This window comes from Mus pahari, chromosome 5 (genome assembly GCF_900095145.1).
Source record: "Mus pahari chromosome 5, PAHARI_EIJ_v1.1, whole genome shotgun sequence".
Classification (NCBI taxonomy): Eukaryota; Metazoa; Chordata; class Mammalia; order Rodentia; family Muridae; genus Mus; species Mus pahari.
Genome location: NC_034594.1, coordinates 41,813,333 through 41,827,147, shown reverse-complemented (window position 1 = coordinate 41,827,147; position 13,815 = coordinate 41,813,333). Strand labels below are relative to the sequence as shown.

General features: G+C 48.5%; 1 protein-coding gene across 7 annotated transcripts in view; it reads right to left on the bottom strand.

Annotated features, from left to right (window-relative positions):
- The window catches only part of Nrp2 (neuropilin 2), a 115,615-nt gene extending 102,086 nt beyond the window's left edge, over positions 1 to 13,529 (bottom strand). For 5 of the 7 annotated variants that reach the window (XM_021198430.2, XM_021198433.2, XM_021198431.2 and 2 more), the window contains exon 1: positions 12,565 to 13,506. In XM_021198430.2, the coding sequence (XP_021054089.1) occupies positions 12,565 to 12,637 (73 nt within the window). In that variant the 5' untranslated portion in view covers positions 12,638 to 13,506. Of the gene's footprint in view, positions 1 to 12,564 lie in introns of all 7 variants that reach the window. The other 2 variants (XM_021198435.2, XM_021198436.1) reach the window with 1 other exon arrangement.
- Positions 13,530 to 13,815: the final 286 nt, after the last annotated feature.

The window sequence follows — 13,815 nt, the reverse complement described above, 5'->3', positions numbered from 1 at the left end:
TTCACACTCAGAAGCACACACAGATACTGAACTCTCATCAATTACATATGCATTATCAGTAATTCACACTTCAGTCCTGTAAACACGTTTACACCCTCTCATAAAATATCACACATCATTTTGTGCAGACGTAGCTCCACAAAGACAAACACTAGAATTTCTGTCTCTATTTTTCTTGGAGAGAAGAGGGTAAAAGCTGGAGAGAAAACACACTAAATCCTTCTGTGTCTCCTCTTGATAACTGATCTTTTCATTTCTAAATGGGGGTGGGCTTGCACATCTTAAGTAAGAGCTTGCCCCAAGAAGAATTACCTAGATTTCTTGTGAAGAGCTAGATCATCCATTACTTTTTAGGCCTTTACTGTGCTCCAAAAGAACTGCATTCTGTCTGGTCTCAGAGGCATCAGACTGGGAGGACAGAGAAACTTGAACTCAAGGGTAAACTCCTTAAGGCCAAAAATCACACTAGAAAGAGGAACCAGGGAAGTCACTGAGCCTGTTCAGTGAGCTGACCTGGGGCCTTGTTTCGCAGCTATTTTGTACACACCTTCCACCTGGGGCAAACTTATTTCCCAAAGAGAAACAGCAAACTCCATCTGGGAGGGAAGCTTGAAGGGTGAGCTGGGTCAGAGGTCAGTGGGTTAGAAGTCACGATGGGATGCCTCTACACTCAACTGCTACGGAAGTTAGCAGGAGCTAACTCAGCCACAGAGTTTAGATTTTTTCCCCCCTCGGAGTGACTACTTAGGTGCTTTCATTTGAAAAATAAAATGCCAAATGTATATTTTTCTGTCTACGGCCCTGTTTGTCTCAGTATAGTTATGGTGATCATGCCTATGGGTTTCCTGATCCCTCCCCTAAGATAAAATAATTTCCTATCCCTTCCCTTAGGCCCTCTTAGAGAGCCTGAATTAAGACCAAGCTCCTTGGCAATATTTGATTTTTAGAAAGCATGAAGAAGGGGCAGAAAAAGAACCCTTACATATCTAGTCTGCCATCTAGGAAATTTAATTGGAAAATGGTATTGCCTGATTTTGGTGATATAACTCAGGACAGACCATGGCGAGAATTTTGTCTCTCTCTCTCTCTCTCTCTCTCTCTCTCTCTCTCTCTATATATATATATATATATATATATATATATATATATATATATATATATATTAGTGGACTACATATATGCATGGGGTCCTTGGAGTCCAGAAGAGGGGGCATTGGACTTCCTGGAACTCTCCTGGAGTTACAGATGGTCCTGAGTCACCATGTGAGTGCTGGGAACTGAAACTGAGTCCTTTCTGAAAGAGCAGAGAGTCCCTTTAACCACTGAGCCATCTCTCCAGCCACGCTGTGGTGAGGACTTTTAAATAACCAGAATTCTGCTGGTTTGCTTTGACAGCCAGAATCCTGTGAGCACAGATGAGAAGCAAACAGATCCCAAGTTAACTGAAGGGGCAGAAAGCATCAACAGGGACACTTGCTAGTTGGCTGACTCTGAAGCAGTGAGGAAACTGTCAAAGGTATTAGGTGTGCATACATGCATGTATGTGTGCATGTGTGTGTGTATGTGGGGGCGCTTGACATTGGCAAAAGGGGGATAAACTTACTCCTTCCTTGAGTGGGGCCTTCCTGGGTTTCACCTTTATATGTTTAATTCGATGTGTGGATTGTATTAGGTGTGTAGTTACAGTTTTATGTTGTAAGAAGTGGTACTCTTTCCCCTTGGATGAAAACTCTACCCAGAATTCCAAAGTACAATGGAGGCAGAAGAGAAACTCACCTTGGATGCTCTGAGGGAAGGAACCAGAAACTAAAAAACATCACCTTGGCTTCTAAGCTCTACCCTCACTTCTCAGGGGATTCTCTGGGACCTCCCGGACCTGTTTGAAAACCGCTAAGCTAGATCTCTGTGTTTTTAACATCCCATCAAGTCAAGAGGGAAGATTAGAAACATCTATTTCTTATGTGGGTAACCCCACTTTTCTGTTGCTGCCCCTTCAGTGGGTCTAGTTATCGGTGGTTAGAGACATTGCTGTACCTTGATAATTCTCCTTCTAATACATAGTTAAGAGGTCGCGATAGCAGCCTAACACTGTTAAAGTCATTTACTTCATTACATACTTGCACACAGCATCATCAAAAGAAGAAGAGTCCATTAACTACAGATAGATGATAGATAGATAGATAGATAGATAGATAGATAGATAGATAGATAGATAGATAGATAGATAGCATTCATATAATTTTTATTTTGGTACGCTATTATAATTGTTATACTTTACCGTTAACTATTGTTAATCTTTTAGTATACTTCATTTACAAGTTAAATTTTGTCAGGTATTATATGCATAGGAAAAACTATAGTCTATTGAGTTGAGCATTATCCTTGGTTTCAGGCATCTGCTGTGAGTGCAGAACAATTCCTCACAGGCATGTAGAGGTAACTGTATACTTGGGGATTGCTATATACCTGTCTCACTTCCCTTGGAAACTTTTTACAATGTATTCTTTACTTATAACATAATCCCAGCCTGCCCTTAATCCCACAACAGTATTTTTACCTAATTATTCATAGCAAGGCAAAGAAGATACTCTTCTTCCTCTACTTAAAAACAAAGGAAGCTGCCACCTTCCCATGTCACTGTCACTCTCTCTTTATGGACCGTTCACTAGAATACCAGTGGGTGGGAATGAAGAGCTTCACAATCAAGTGGCAAGCTGTGTGGCCTTGGGTGACTTAGGCCACCGAGCGGACACTGTGCCTTCTCAGGTGAAAAGTTATTTCCAGTTCTAAAATTCAAAGCCCATACCACAAGGTGTGTGTGTGTGGGGGGGGGGGGAGTTCCTAGAACCTGTAGACTGACCTCAAACTCAAAGGCATCTCCTCCTTCTGAGACAACAGGCTGCTTGCTCAAGGCGTTACCTTCTGCTTTATTTGCTTGGTAAGGGTGAAACAAACGCCAGGGATCTCACGTGAGCATGTCGGTCTTGCATTACGGAGAGTTCGAATGTCTCTTTTAATCATGTGAGCTTCTTAACTGTCTCTGTGGCTGCTTATTTATAAATAGTATGGACACGCGGTTCTCTGTGTGAGCACGTGATCAGGGGTGCATGAAGAGAGGACCAAAGGCCGCAGCAGCATCAAATCCCACCCAGACCCAGACCAGGTTTTGCTCCCCGGCTCAGGATAAGTTCCTTCAAAGAGTTATTTCTTTGAGCTGAGGTTAGATTTTGTTTTATTCAAAGTGACTTCAGCCCGTCACAAGACAGTCTCATAAAATCCGTATTTTGGCTTAAGCTGGGGAGAAATGAGCCAATCCATCAGCCAGGAATGCGGCAGTCTGACCACTTCCCCAGGCAACTAGGAGTGGGTGCCCTCTATTCAATTTATGGGGCTGGGTGGCAGTGAGCAACGCACTCCCGGAGGTGCGGTAAATGAGAATCTCCCTGAACTTTTGACTTGATAAAGTTCAAGATCTAAATAAAAGAACCATCTGGGAAGGGAGGGGAGACAAGGAACCGGGAAGAAGTCAGTTCTTGTTCAAGGAAGGCAAGAAGAAACGAAGCAAACTGTCTTCCACCACACCCCCAACTTGCCTGGGACACAACTGGAAGATGGGACTGGAAGCAGGGCCTCGGGAACACCTCTCCCTCTTCTATCTGGATGCTAACACAAACCCTCGTTTAATCGGAAAACGTAGTTTGACTCAATTGCCTCCCCTGACCTATAATCATGCCACCTGTGGTAACCGTGTGATTTGTCATCTTAGATCATAAACAAATGCGACTCCAACAGGGCAGCCGCTATAATATCATTAGTTTATATTTATGTCTGCTCTTTCCCAGACCTCATTGCAAGTGCTGTTTTGATGCCATTGATGAGAGATCTGGGATTACAAACCTTGACCATTTTAACAGACATTTGGGAAAGGAAACTGAAGACGAATAATTTTGAGGTCTTTCCAAAAGCCAAAGGAAGGGGGATGGCTAATAAAATATATATATATATTTTCCAGTTATTTTGATGAACTCAGGTTGAAATGTCAATTGCTCCCCTTTGGCTAGAACATGAAACTTGAAGCCCTTGGCCTTGCAAATTGGGGCTTGCATGAAGCCCAAGCCACTATTTCTAACCGTGAATTCTAAACTGTAGCTCCCCTAAATAAACTCAGTGAGCATGATCTGTTCTCGCTTTCCTTTCCCCCAAATGTCTTTTCCTTGCTGATAACCTCACTCTGTATACACACGACCCTTCCTCACCTCCACACCAGGACTGCGGAGGGCTACCCCTCCCTTCTCTATACCTTAAAAACTGTAGTCTTGAGCATCTTCTAAGGGATATTAAGAGTTCAGATGGCCTGATCCACCAGCCTCCTGAGGCCAAGGATCCTTCATCATCCATCCTTGGCAAGCCCTGAGATCAAATCCAGAATCTTTCCCACCAGTCACAGTCAATGAGATTTCAGCAATTAATGAATTAACATGAACCTGACATAACACCAAGTGTAACACTGGCTATCAAAATTCCATTTTACCACAAACTGTAAAACACCAGCAGCCACCTTTCATTTCCTATCCTCAATTGCTATTAAATACAGATTTTTAAAAGTTGCGTTAATCATCTGAGATAAGATGGTCTTAATGTGAGCCGAGTCTCCACAGACACCCTAACCTTAGGTAATGATGAAGACCAGCGAGAGACGTGTTATAACTAGCAGTAGAAAGCATTGTTTTCTAAAGCTGATTGTTTATGGTTGACTGTTCCTCCTCACTCAGATGGGCAACTTCTAAATCCTTGTTTTTCAGTAGCACCTACAAGAAAAAAAAAAAAAAAAAAAAAAAAAAAAAAAAAAAAAAAAAAAAACCAAAAAAAAAACCAAAAACCAAAAAACCCCACAACAGCGTCATCAGTGAGCCACTGATGGTATTGGATTTTCTCCTACATGACCACAACCTGCCTCTGTCCACTGAATCTGTCCTGCACCTTTATCTCTGGCTCCTACTGTGCCTTCAGGGAACATCTGCTTTATTTTCCCCCATCTATTCTCACAATTATTATTATCATTTGGTCCAGTAATTTGCAATTCCCTTTATCTTCTTCTAGGACTGGCTCTCTCCAGAACCTAATTGCTAGTTATCAGAACATCTTTGGGGGCTGGGACCAGGTTACCAGACTCCCCTCTCCTCTCCTCTCCTCTTCTCTCCTCTCCTCTGCTCTCCTCTCCTCTGCTCTCCTCTCCTCTCCTCTCCTCTCCTCTCCTCTCCTNCTCTCCTCTTCTCTCCTCTCCTCTGCTCTCCTCTCCTCTCCTCTCCTCTCCTCTCCTCTCCTTTCTTCTTCCCTCCACCTCCTCCTCTTTCTCTTCTCTCTTCTCTCTCTCTCTCTCTTTCTCAGGAGCCCTGTACACTGCAAGAATTTTTATTTTATTCCCATTCACCCTATCTCTCTTTTTCTGGATTAGACCTTCCCCTTTTGAAGACCCAGAGGGAACTGGGATTATTAAGAGTCTTGCTGGGTAAAAGCCATTTTGTCTTTCTGACTACTTTCTTTGGAGTTCAGCTGCTGAGGGGGACTTAATGCCTGAGTAGAGGTTATTACAAATTCTGAAGAGTGCCTTAACTACAGCATTTCCTGCTGAGCATACTTTCACCCAGGAAGGATGGAAGGGGAGGAGGAAGGAACAGAAAGAAAAAAGACAGATTTGGAATGGGGAGGAGTGAAACCGAGAACATGGAGAATAGAAGAAGGGAGAAAAAGAATGTGAAGAGGAGACATCCCTTTGCTGAGCTGAGAACCCAGCAGGAGTGATGGGTCTGTGGAAAACTTTGTGAAGGAGATACGCTAGTGCTTATAAAACACAAAGGTTTAGTGAAGGAGCAGCCGAGAGTGAATAAATCTCATAAAAATAAAATAAACTTCCCACAGTGGTTGGCGAGTGCCTCATATGAGCATGAGATGGTTAACCCGAAGAGTGATCAGAACAGACTTAGCAAATGTCAGTTCTGTTATGTCACAAGGCACAGCCATCCTAGGTAGAAACTGTTATCAAACACATGTTTTACAGATAGGGAAACTGAGGCACAATGCTATCAAGCACTCTGGTGGCACAGAATACTTAGAAGGCAGAGCTGGCAACTGGCTGAGTAGGACTGCAAACCCGGATGGTGGATCTGGCTCCGGTGGCTCCAGCTCTGCAGTCCTACACCAGTGCTCTCAGCCTTCAGGGACACTTATTGGTGGCATTTAGGGAAAGATAAATATTTTGCCCCTTTCAATACCCCCTTTCTCTGCCCATGCCAGTCACTGGCCAGTGTGAACAATGGGGGATGTGTTCAAGGCTGGGTGTGAGCAGGCTGGAAGCACTTAACACCTTCTCTATTGCCTGCATGCACACAGGCTCCCTGGCTCCCTGTCATGAGGGTGCTGGCTCTTTCCGGCATCCTGGAAGCCCTGGGTGGGGTGTCCGGAGAGAGGCAGGATGCTCAGGTCTGCAGTCATGTTTCATAGCATCACAGATTTTTTTTTTTTTTTTTTTTGTCAACACCCATTCCTCTCCTTTCTTCTCCAGCCCGCCTGCTTTCGCGTCTCTGTCCCAACTGCCACGTTGTTATTGTTCTACTGGAGAGAAGCAGCATTTTCAGAAATGGGGGATTTATTTTTATAGCACAGCTGGTCTGCCAAAGGTCACATAATTTGGCAACATTCCCAGTGGTTAAAAATTAATTTCTCCTTATTAATACAACCAAGGTCCCATAGGATAGGGGCTCAGTCTTATCTAAACTTGACAGCTTCCTAAACCTGTAGAAGCTTTCTCCTGGGCCAGCCACAGGACAAGGCCAGTGTGTCCTGGAATCCAACCCGCTAAACCTTGCTTGGGAATGAATCAGTTAAATATTGGGCCCCTTTCTCTATAAGGCAGATAAAGCCTTGAAAAATGCAGGGGCGGGGCACACAACTCCTGTAGTATCTTCCAGAAATGGGTTAACCATCCTCTTCGAAAGCTAGAGATGAGTTTGTTCCTGGAAGCAACAGGACAATGGCTAATTCCTGGGCCTCAAAAGACACATCTGCCGCTTCAAGGTGGCAAGGGATGGCCAGATGATAAAAATACCTCAGATATGCTCATGCCACCATGACATCCTGCTCTGAGGTCACTTTTTTTTTTTTTTTTTTTTTTTTGTTAAGATTTATTTATTTATTTTGTGTATATGAGTACACTATTGTTCTCTTCACAAGTCATTTTACTTTTTTTTTTTTTTTTTCTTTTGTTTTTTTTTTTTTTTTTTTTTTTTTTAAAAAGTCCTATCTCCTTAGTTCAAGGAATTTCAAATGTGTTATGCTTGTCAAAAGACAAAATAACAACAAATTTGGTCCTGGGTCAAATTGGCTTTTCTATTTGATTTACAATCTGGCAACTTGTTGTTCTATAGAAGGACCCAGCTAAGTGTGTGTGTGTGTGTGTGTGTGTGTGTGTGTGTGTGTGCTGTTCTAGATTAGAGGGCAGAAGAAACAAGAGCTGGTTAGGTTCAAGTCACCCTCCTCACCTGGTTAAGGCAGAGAGGGGCTTCAAATCCAACTGATTCAGGTAAGGAGGCCTCCTTCCTATTGGTTGCTGTGACTCCGCTGTTTTGTTATATTTAAATTGGAATAGTTCAGCCTTGAGTTGGATAATGTGGCCAGCATTTAGCACAAGGGCTTCCAATTTGGTTTGGTCTGATCTGCTGGCTGGAAAAGGCACAATCAGGGGACAATGCCCCCCACCCCCATTTTACTTAGCATGCTTTGTGCTTTCCACAAAGGAAAAATCTCATCTTAAGATCTTTGCTAACTGGATCTTTGGGGAACATGTTCTGAAAACTATCAGCGGAGCCTGGCTCTTGAATTTTGTCAGCTCAGAATGCCCCACACTTGGTTCACCCCAAGTCAGTTCTTTCTTCTAGAATGCTCTAATGAAGACTTGAATGAGATACAGAAGACCTGGGAACTTCAGCGTCGCCTCCCCCCCCCCCCCCCCGCTGCCGCCGCCCCCATCTCCTCCTGCCCAATAACTGTTGCTTGCATATATGGGGCATATGTTGTTGCCCCATTGCCTAAGAACTGGTGTACCTCACTTTCCCTGTACCTAGAAGACAGAACCCGAAGAAGAATGCCCACTATCCATTGAACAGCAGGGGGCTGGAGCCATTTGGCAGACAGCGGGGGGGGGGGGGGTCCTGACTGGAGAGCCCAGCCTCCAGTCCCTGCAGCTTTTCAATCTCACACTTTGCCAGTTGAGTGCTCCGAGGACTTCACGGGATGACATAAAACCTCACCCTGGAGGTGCTACTGGGCATTTGCTATTCTACCTGGTGAATCCTGGACAAGTAGGGGCCTGCCGTGAAACCCTGTGGGGCGCTCTCCCCAGTTTTATACTGTGTACTCAGTTGGAAAAAAAAAAAAACAAAACAAAAAAAAACCAGCCTCACCACCTCCAGTGCTTGCTTCTGGGGAAAAGGTGACTGGGCACTTACTTAATGAGGGCAGGAGACAGGTCCCCAGAGCTCTAAGTAGGCTATTCAGAATCCTGGAGTTTACTGTCTTACTTGTAAATCATTATACCCATCCATGGCTATGGGTCGTTTGGGGGGAGACGGTCCAAAACCCTCACAAACTCCTTATCAAGCACTTGGACTGTCACTGCTTCTGTTAGAGGATTTATTTGAACCCGGGGTCCTGTCTCCCACAGCCCATTTGCACCTTTTATCTGATCACCTATCTCAGACTGAAGGTTGAATTGACCGAGTCAGCCCCAGCCCGTGTCCATGGCAATGGGGTTTAAGACCACCACAGATCAAAGCGCTCCTGGAGTAAGAAGGAAGGGGGAGATAGATGGTTATAGGGTCTGGCTTCTTTCTGGCTCCGAGCCATGGCTCTCAGGGGACTGGGAGGGGGTGCGGGGGGGGGGAGGAGGAGACATTAAGCCTGGGAGTTGCCACCTTCTGAAGAACCCGCGGCAGGGACAGAGTGACTTCCTGGGTAGAAAGCAAACCCCTGCCGATCCATTCTAGCAAAGCAGTTCTGTGGTTCGGCGCTGTTGGGGAAAGGCTAGCGCCAGGGGGCTCTCCTCTCTGTCAGAAACTGAAAAGGGAGGCAGAGAGAGCCAAGTAGGGAGCCCACGCCAATAAACCAGAGCGTCCAGTCCCTTCCCTTACAGCAGAAATTCAACCAGAGCAGCAGAAGCTGCGGCACAGATGGGAGTATCTGCTACGTAGATCTGGAAAGCTGATTCCAGTGCCCCCAACCCCAGGAGATTCCCAGAGTGTAGCCCAATCCATTCCACGCCCCCTCACACACGCAACGCCCACCTTAGGACAATCGTGTTCTCCACGCTGATGCTACTTAGGGACTGGTGGGACACACTATGGGCGCAGGCAGCCCGAGGCGAGGGGTGGGGGCAGCCGTTTAATCACAGCTCGCCTCTCCTCCATTAACTTGTGTTGATATTAAAAAGAAATCAATCAGGGAAACTGAAGCATTGGTCGTGAATACTATTTTTTTTCCACGTGGGCATGGGCAGCGAGGAACGGGGGGGGGGGCACAATCTNCCTGCAGGCGACTGCAGTGGCTGATCTGGAGAACAAGCCGCAGCCACGACCTAACTTTCTGGCATTGGGCAGCGTCGGAGAAATGCCGCAGGCTTCTATCCGGGAGGTGTCCTTAGTCTGGAGGAGGAGGAGGGAGACCGGCCTGCAGGAATCCTAGGCGGCCAACTTAGCAGAGGGTTTAGCCTCGGTTCTGCTTTTGCTGGGAATATTTTTGCCTAATAGAATGTTTATGGATTGCTCAGCTCTGTTTCTGCTGCGTAGCCCAAACAAATCGATGCGGCGGTAGGGACGGCGCTGGGGGATGGGGGTGAGAGCGCTGGGGGGGGCGCCCACGTCTCGGCCACGTGGATGCCCGCGCGCCGTGCTCTTCACCTGTTTGTGCGCTCAGGCGGGCACTAGCCGCACTGTGCTCCCGCAGGCTGTCCGAGTTGCGCGCATTCCTGCGGTTTAGGCTGCCTGGCTGCTTCCCGCCTCTCCGCGCCCTGGGTGCTGCAATCCCACCCCGGCTTCCTGCCTCTCGGCCAGGCTAGCACGGGAATCTTTCGGCGTCAGGCCCCCAGCTTCTACAAGCTAGTTCTCCAGGGGCTGCGGCGAGCTTGCAGCGCCTAGCACAGCGCCCAGAGTAGGAGGGGGCGCTCCGAGCCGGCCCAGCCCAGCTGCCCAGACTCCTCCAGACCCGGGCGGGAGGGTACGCGCCTGGGAGTCGGGTGCATGGTGCCCACAGAGCCTTTCAGCTACAGCGGACCGACCGGGTATTTGCTCAGTTGCTCCCACGTGTGCCCGCCACCTTCTTTCCCGGCTTCCTTCTCGGAATAGGCTCCTGCCGCCGCCGTAGTGCCAGGGCCAGCCCAGCTCCTGGCGGGCGCACATAGGGTGAGTCAGAGGTCTAGCTTAGCCTCGCCCTTAGCCACCCCGGCTAGGTCTCCCGGTACCAATCGGTTACTCGACTGAAACCATGACCGGAGATTGGTCACCTTTTCGGGGAGCCGGATAATATCTACTCTGGGCGGGTCCCATCCCCAGACCCAGACCGCGAGGCTTTTAGTGGGTGATGAGCTTCGCACCCCGCGCTTTTGAGCTTCTCTGGAAGTGACGCAGCGTGACCAGAGATTGGGATGGGAGGGGGCTCTGCAGAGAGCGCGAGAGGCAGGTGGCAGAGCAGGAGTGGGTCCGAGCGGGTGTCGTACACACACGTACACATGCTCCACGCAGTGCTCAGGGGACAGATGTGCGAACATCTGGGATAGGAGATGGTCCCCGAGTCTTCACAATCCCTTCCGCTTCGCACATCACAGTGAACCTGAAGTTGTGGTGTGTGTGTGTGTGTGTGTGTGTGTGTGTGGTGTGCTAGTGTGCGCGCACTCGCACACCGGGGCCTACCGGAGTCCGTTCTTGAATACATAATATACCGTGGGCATTCTCAAGGAACGCGCGTGCGCGCGCGCACACACACACACATACATATACACAGCAAACCACACACATACATAATTTACGCAGCATTCAGGTCCGTGGGAGGCAATTTAATTTCTATTCAAGCTGGGAATTTAGAATTAAGGCAAGATGGAATGCTAGGCCCAGAAAATGTCTCCAGGACAGACCTGCACCCAACCCTTCCTTAGCTCATGCTTTGCAGTTGCCCATAGGACCAGTTACCGCAGAGAGGGAGCTGCAAAGGCTTGGATTTGCATCTCAAAGGCATTCCCCAATCTGCCAAACCCCCAAAAGATAGCAAAAAAATAAAACCCATATATATCCCAGGTAAAGTGACTGTAGGTATGTGTTGGGGAAGGGACAAGAAGCTTGATAACCGCTAAGCTTTCGCCTCAGGACCCGCTAAGCATGGTGGGGGGGGGGCACCAGGGTGGCTGTGGGAAAGGAGATCCACCACTGTGGCTGGCTGTCTCCGCCAAGTGCCTCGAGGTAATAGCACTTCTCCGAGTTTTTGTCTCTGTCTTTTCTCCCTCCTCTTATTCCCCCATTTTCTTGGTAGATGATATCCCATCTCCAATCACCTGTAGGAGCAAACGCTAAGAGTTTTTTCAGGTTCCAGACACTGTCTTAGAGCAGAGGGAAGCACTCCCAGGAGCAGTCCCAGGGTGGAAGAACCGCATTCCCAGAGACCAGAGACCTGTTTTCAGAGAGGTAGCCTACCCTTGTCGCACTCCACAAGAGCTGGTCCCAGCCTCTCCTAGGGCCGTGCCTATCTCTGCAGCCTGTGTCCACACACCCTTTGGGCAGTGCTTGAGAATAAATTCCACTCAAAAGTTTCTAACCACTTCACAAGAGGAGAGACTGTCGAGGGTCATACAGTTAGTTTTATCTTTTAAGAAAAAATTTAAAGAACATGATTTGCATTCTCAGAAAACACACGGATTCGGGAGAGAGTGGGGACCATCAACTGCCCACTGCAAAGCTCCCACCGCGGTCTTAAGCTGGCTTGCTTCACCAGCTTCGGCCCTCTGGTTCTGAGCTGTATCCACCCAGTCTGCAAAGAATCCACACATCTGAAAAGCAAAGCTAGACTCTTGCTTTTTTCCCAAGCCCTTCAGCTAACATTGCTCAATGTAGCTAAGTGGAGGGAATGCAAATGATTTATATTTCACTGGCTAGGTTGAGGAAACTCAAGGGAGATGTGTTCTGCTTCAAGACAGGGAGGAAAAAAAATCCCCAAAACTGTAATGCAAAGGCTTTGTAGTATTTTTAAACCTTTGATTCAGTCCATATGTGACATCTGAACACCGCCAAATTCTGTTACAAAACACACACACACACACACACACACACACACACTCCCTTAGCAAGAGAGAAAAGTTGGGTTTTGCAGCCCTGGTGGTGTAAAGAAGGCCGCTGAGATCTCCCTTTAAATGATTGAGTGTTGAGGGAGTCTCCTCATGAGCGGTTCTCAGTGGCTTCTTTCCATTAGCAGTCGCCTTTAAAGGGGGAAACCATGTAAAAATGAATAGAAAAACTTTGAAGGGCTTACCTTGCTGGCTTCTCACTTCGTGTCCTGAAAAGTACAGAGCTAAGAAAACCCAGGTAAGAGGAAACATATCCATCTTTGACAGAGAGGCTCTCTCCGGGGCTAGGTTTGTGGGATCTCCTATAATTATGTCTTTGTGTTTTTCCTCTCTAATTTTCTTCCTGGTGGTGTCTTCTGCAAAGGTCTCTAACGACCAGCGTTTTCCTCCTGGGTCCTGGCAGTCCGTCTGTCTTCACCTTTATTCTTGCTGGAATATCTCCACCTCACTAGGAGATAGCTCTTGAAATCAGCAAAGAGGGAGCAAGCTAGGGAAAGCGGAGACCGGTTTCCTCTTCAAACCCAAATGCGTGTATGTTCTCTCCAGTTCCTCAAAGTGTCATTTCCTTTATCCTACAACATCACGAGGGTTTCCCGAAAGCTAAGCGCAAAATAATAGTAATAATAATAAAAATCAAAGCCAAGAATTGCCCTGGGCATCACACGGCCCCCAGGCAGCTGTGTGATCTCAGAAGCGCAAACTGACACAGGTCCCCCGGCACCCGGGACACACACGCCGGCAGAGGCACCGACCGCTGGACAGGCGGAGTGGTAGGCAGTCAGGCGCCCGGCTCTTGTCCTCTCCGGGTTCCCCTAAGCCGGAGCCTCCCCTGGCGGCTACACCCGCTCGGCCAGTCTCTGGAGAGGAGTGCGAGGCAGGAAGCTGCTGCGGCCGGTGCTGCTGGTGTTGCTGCGGGTGCGGTGGTTGGGATCGCCCGCGAGTGTGCGAGCGGCTCTCCCGAGTTCGCTGGCGCCCGCCCTCACCTCCACCTCGCCCAGAGCCGGGCCGAGTGTCTCTGTGCTTCAGAGGATGTGCCGGGGGCGGGCTGCAGGCTGGTGCCTCGCTCGCCTCCTCTGCCTCCCCTCCGGCTCCCCCCTCGCCTTTTCAGGCCGAGCAGCATGTGGATGTCAGAGCCGCGGCAGAGCGATCCGATTACGCGCCCGCTCAGGGCCCGCCCCTTCTGTGTTCCTGATTAAAGAGGCAGCCGCGGAGACGCGCGGCGCAGAGCCGAGGACCGCGGCACCCAGCTCGGGCGGGGCGGCGGTGGCTCGCAACCCCGCGGCCGCGCGATCAAAGTTAAGGTGCCACGCAACCCTGCTGCCCCTCTCCCAGTCCGTACCTCCCTCCCGCCCCCATGCACCTCCGTGCCGGGCTGCGGGTGTGTCACACCCGGAGCAAGGAGCACCCTCCCTTCAGGGCGCGCTGCCCCTGCCAGA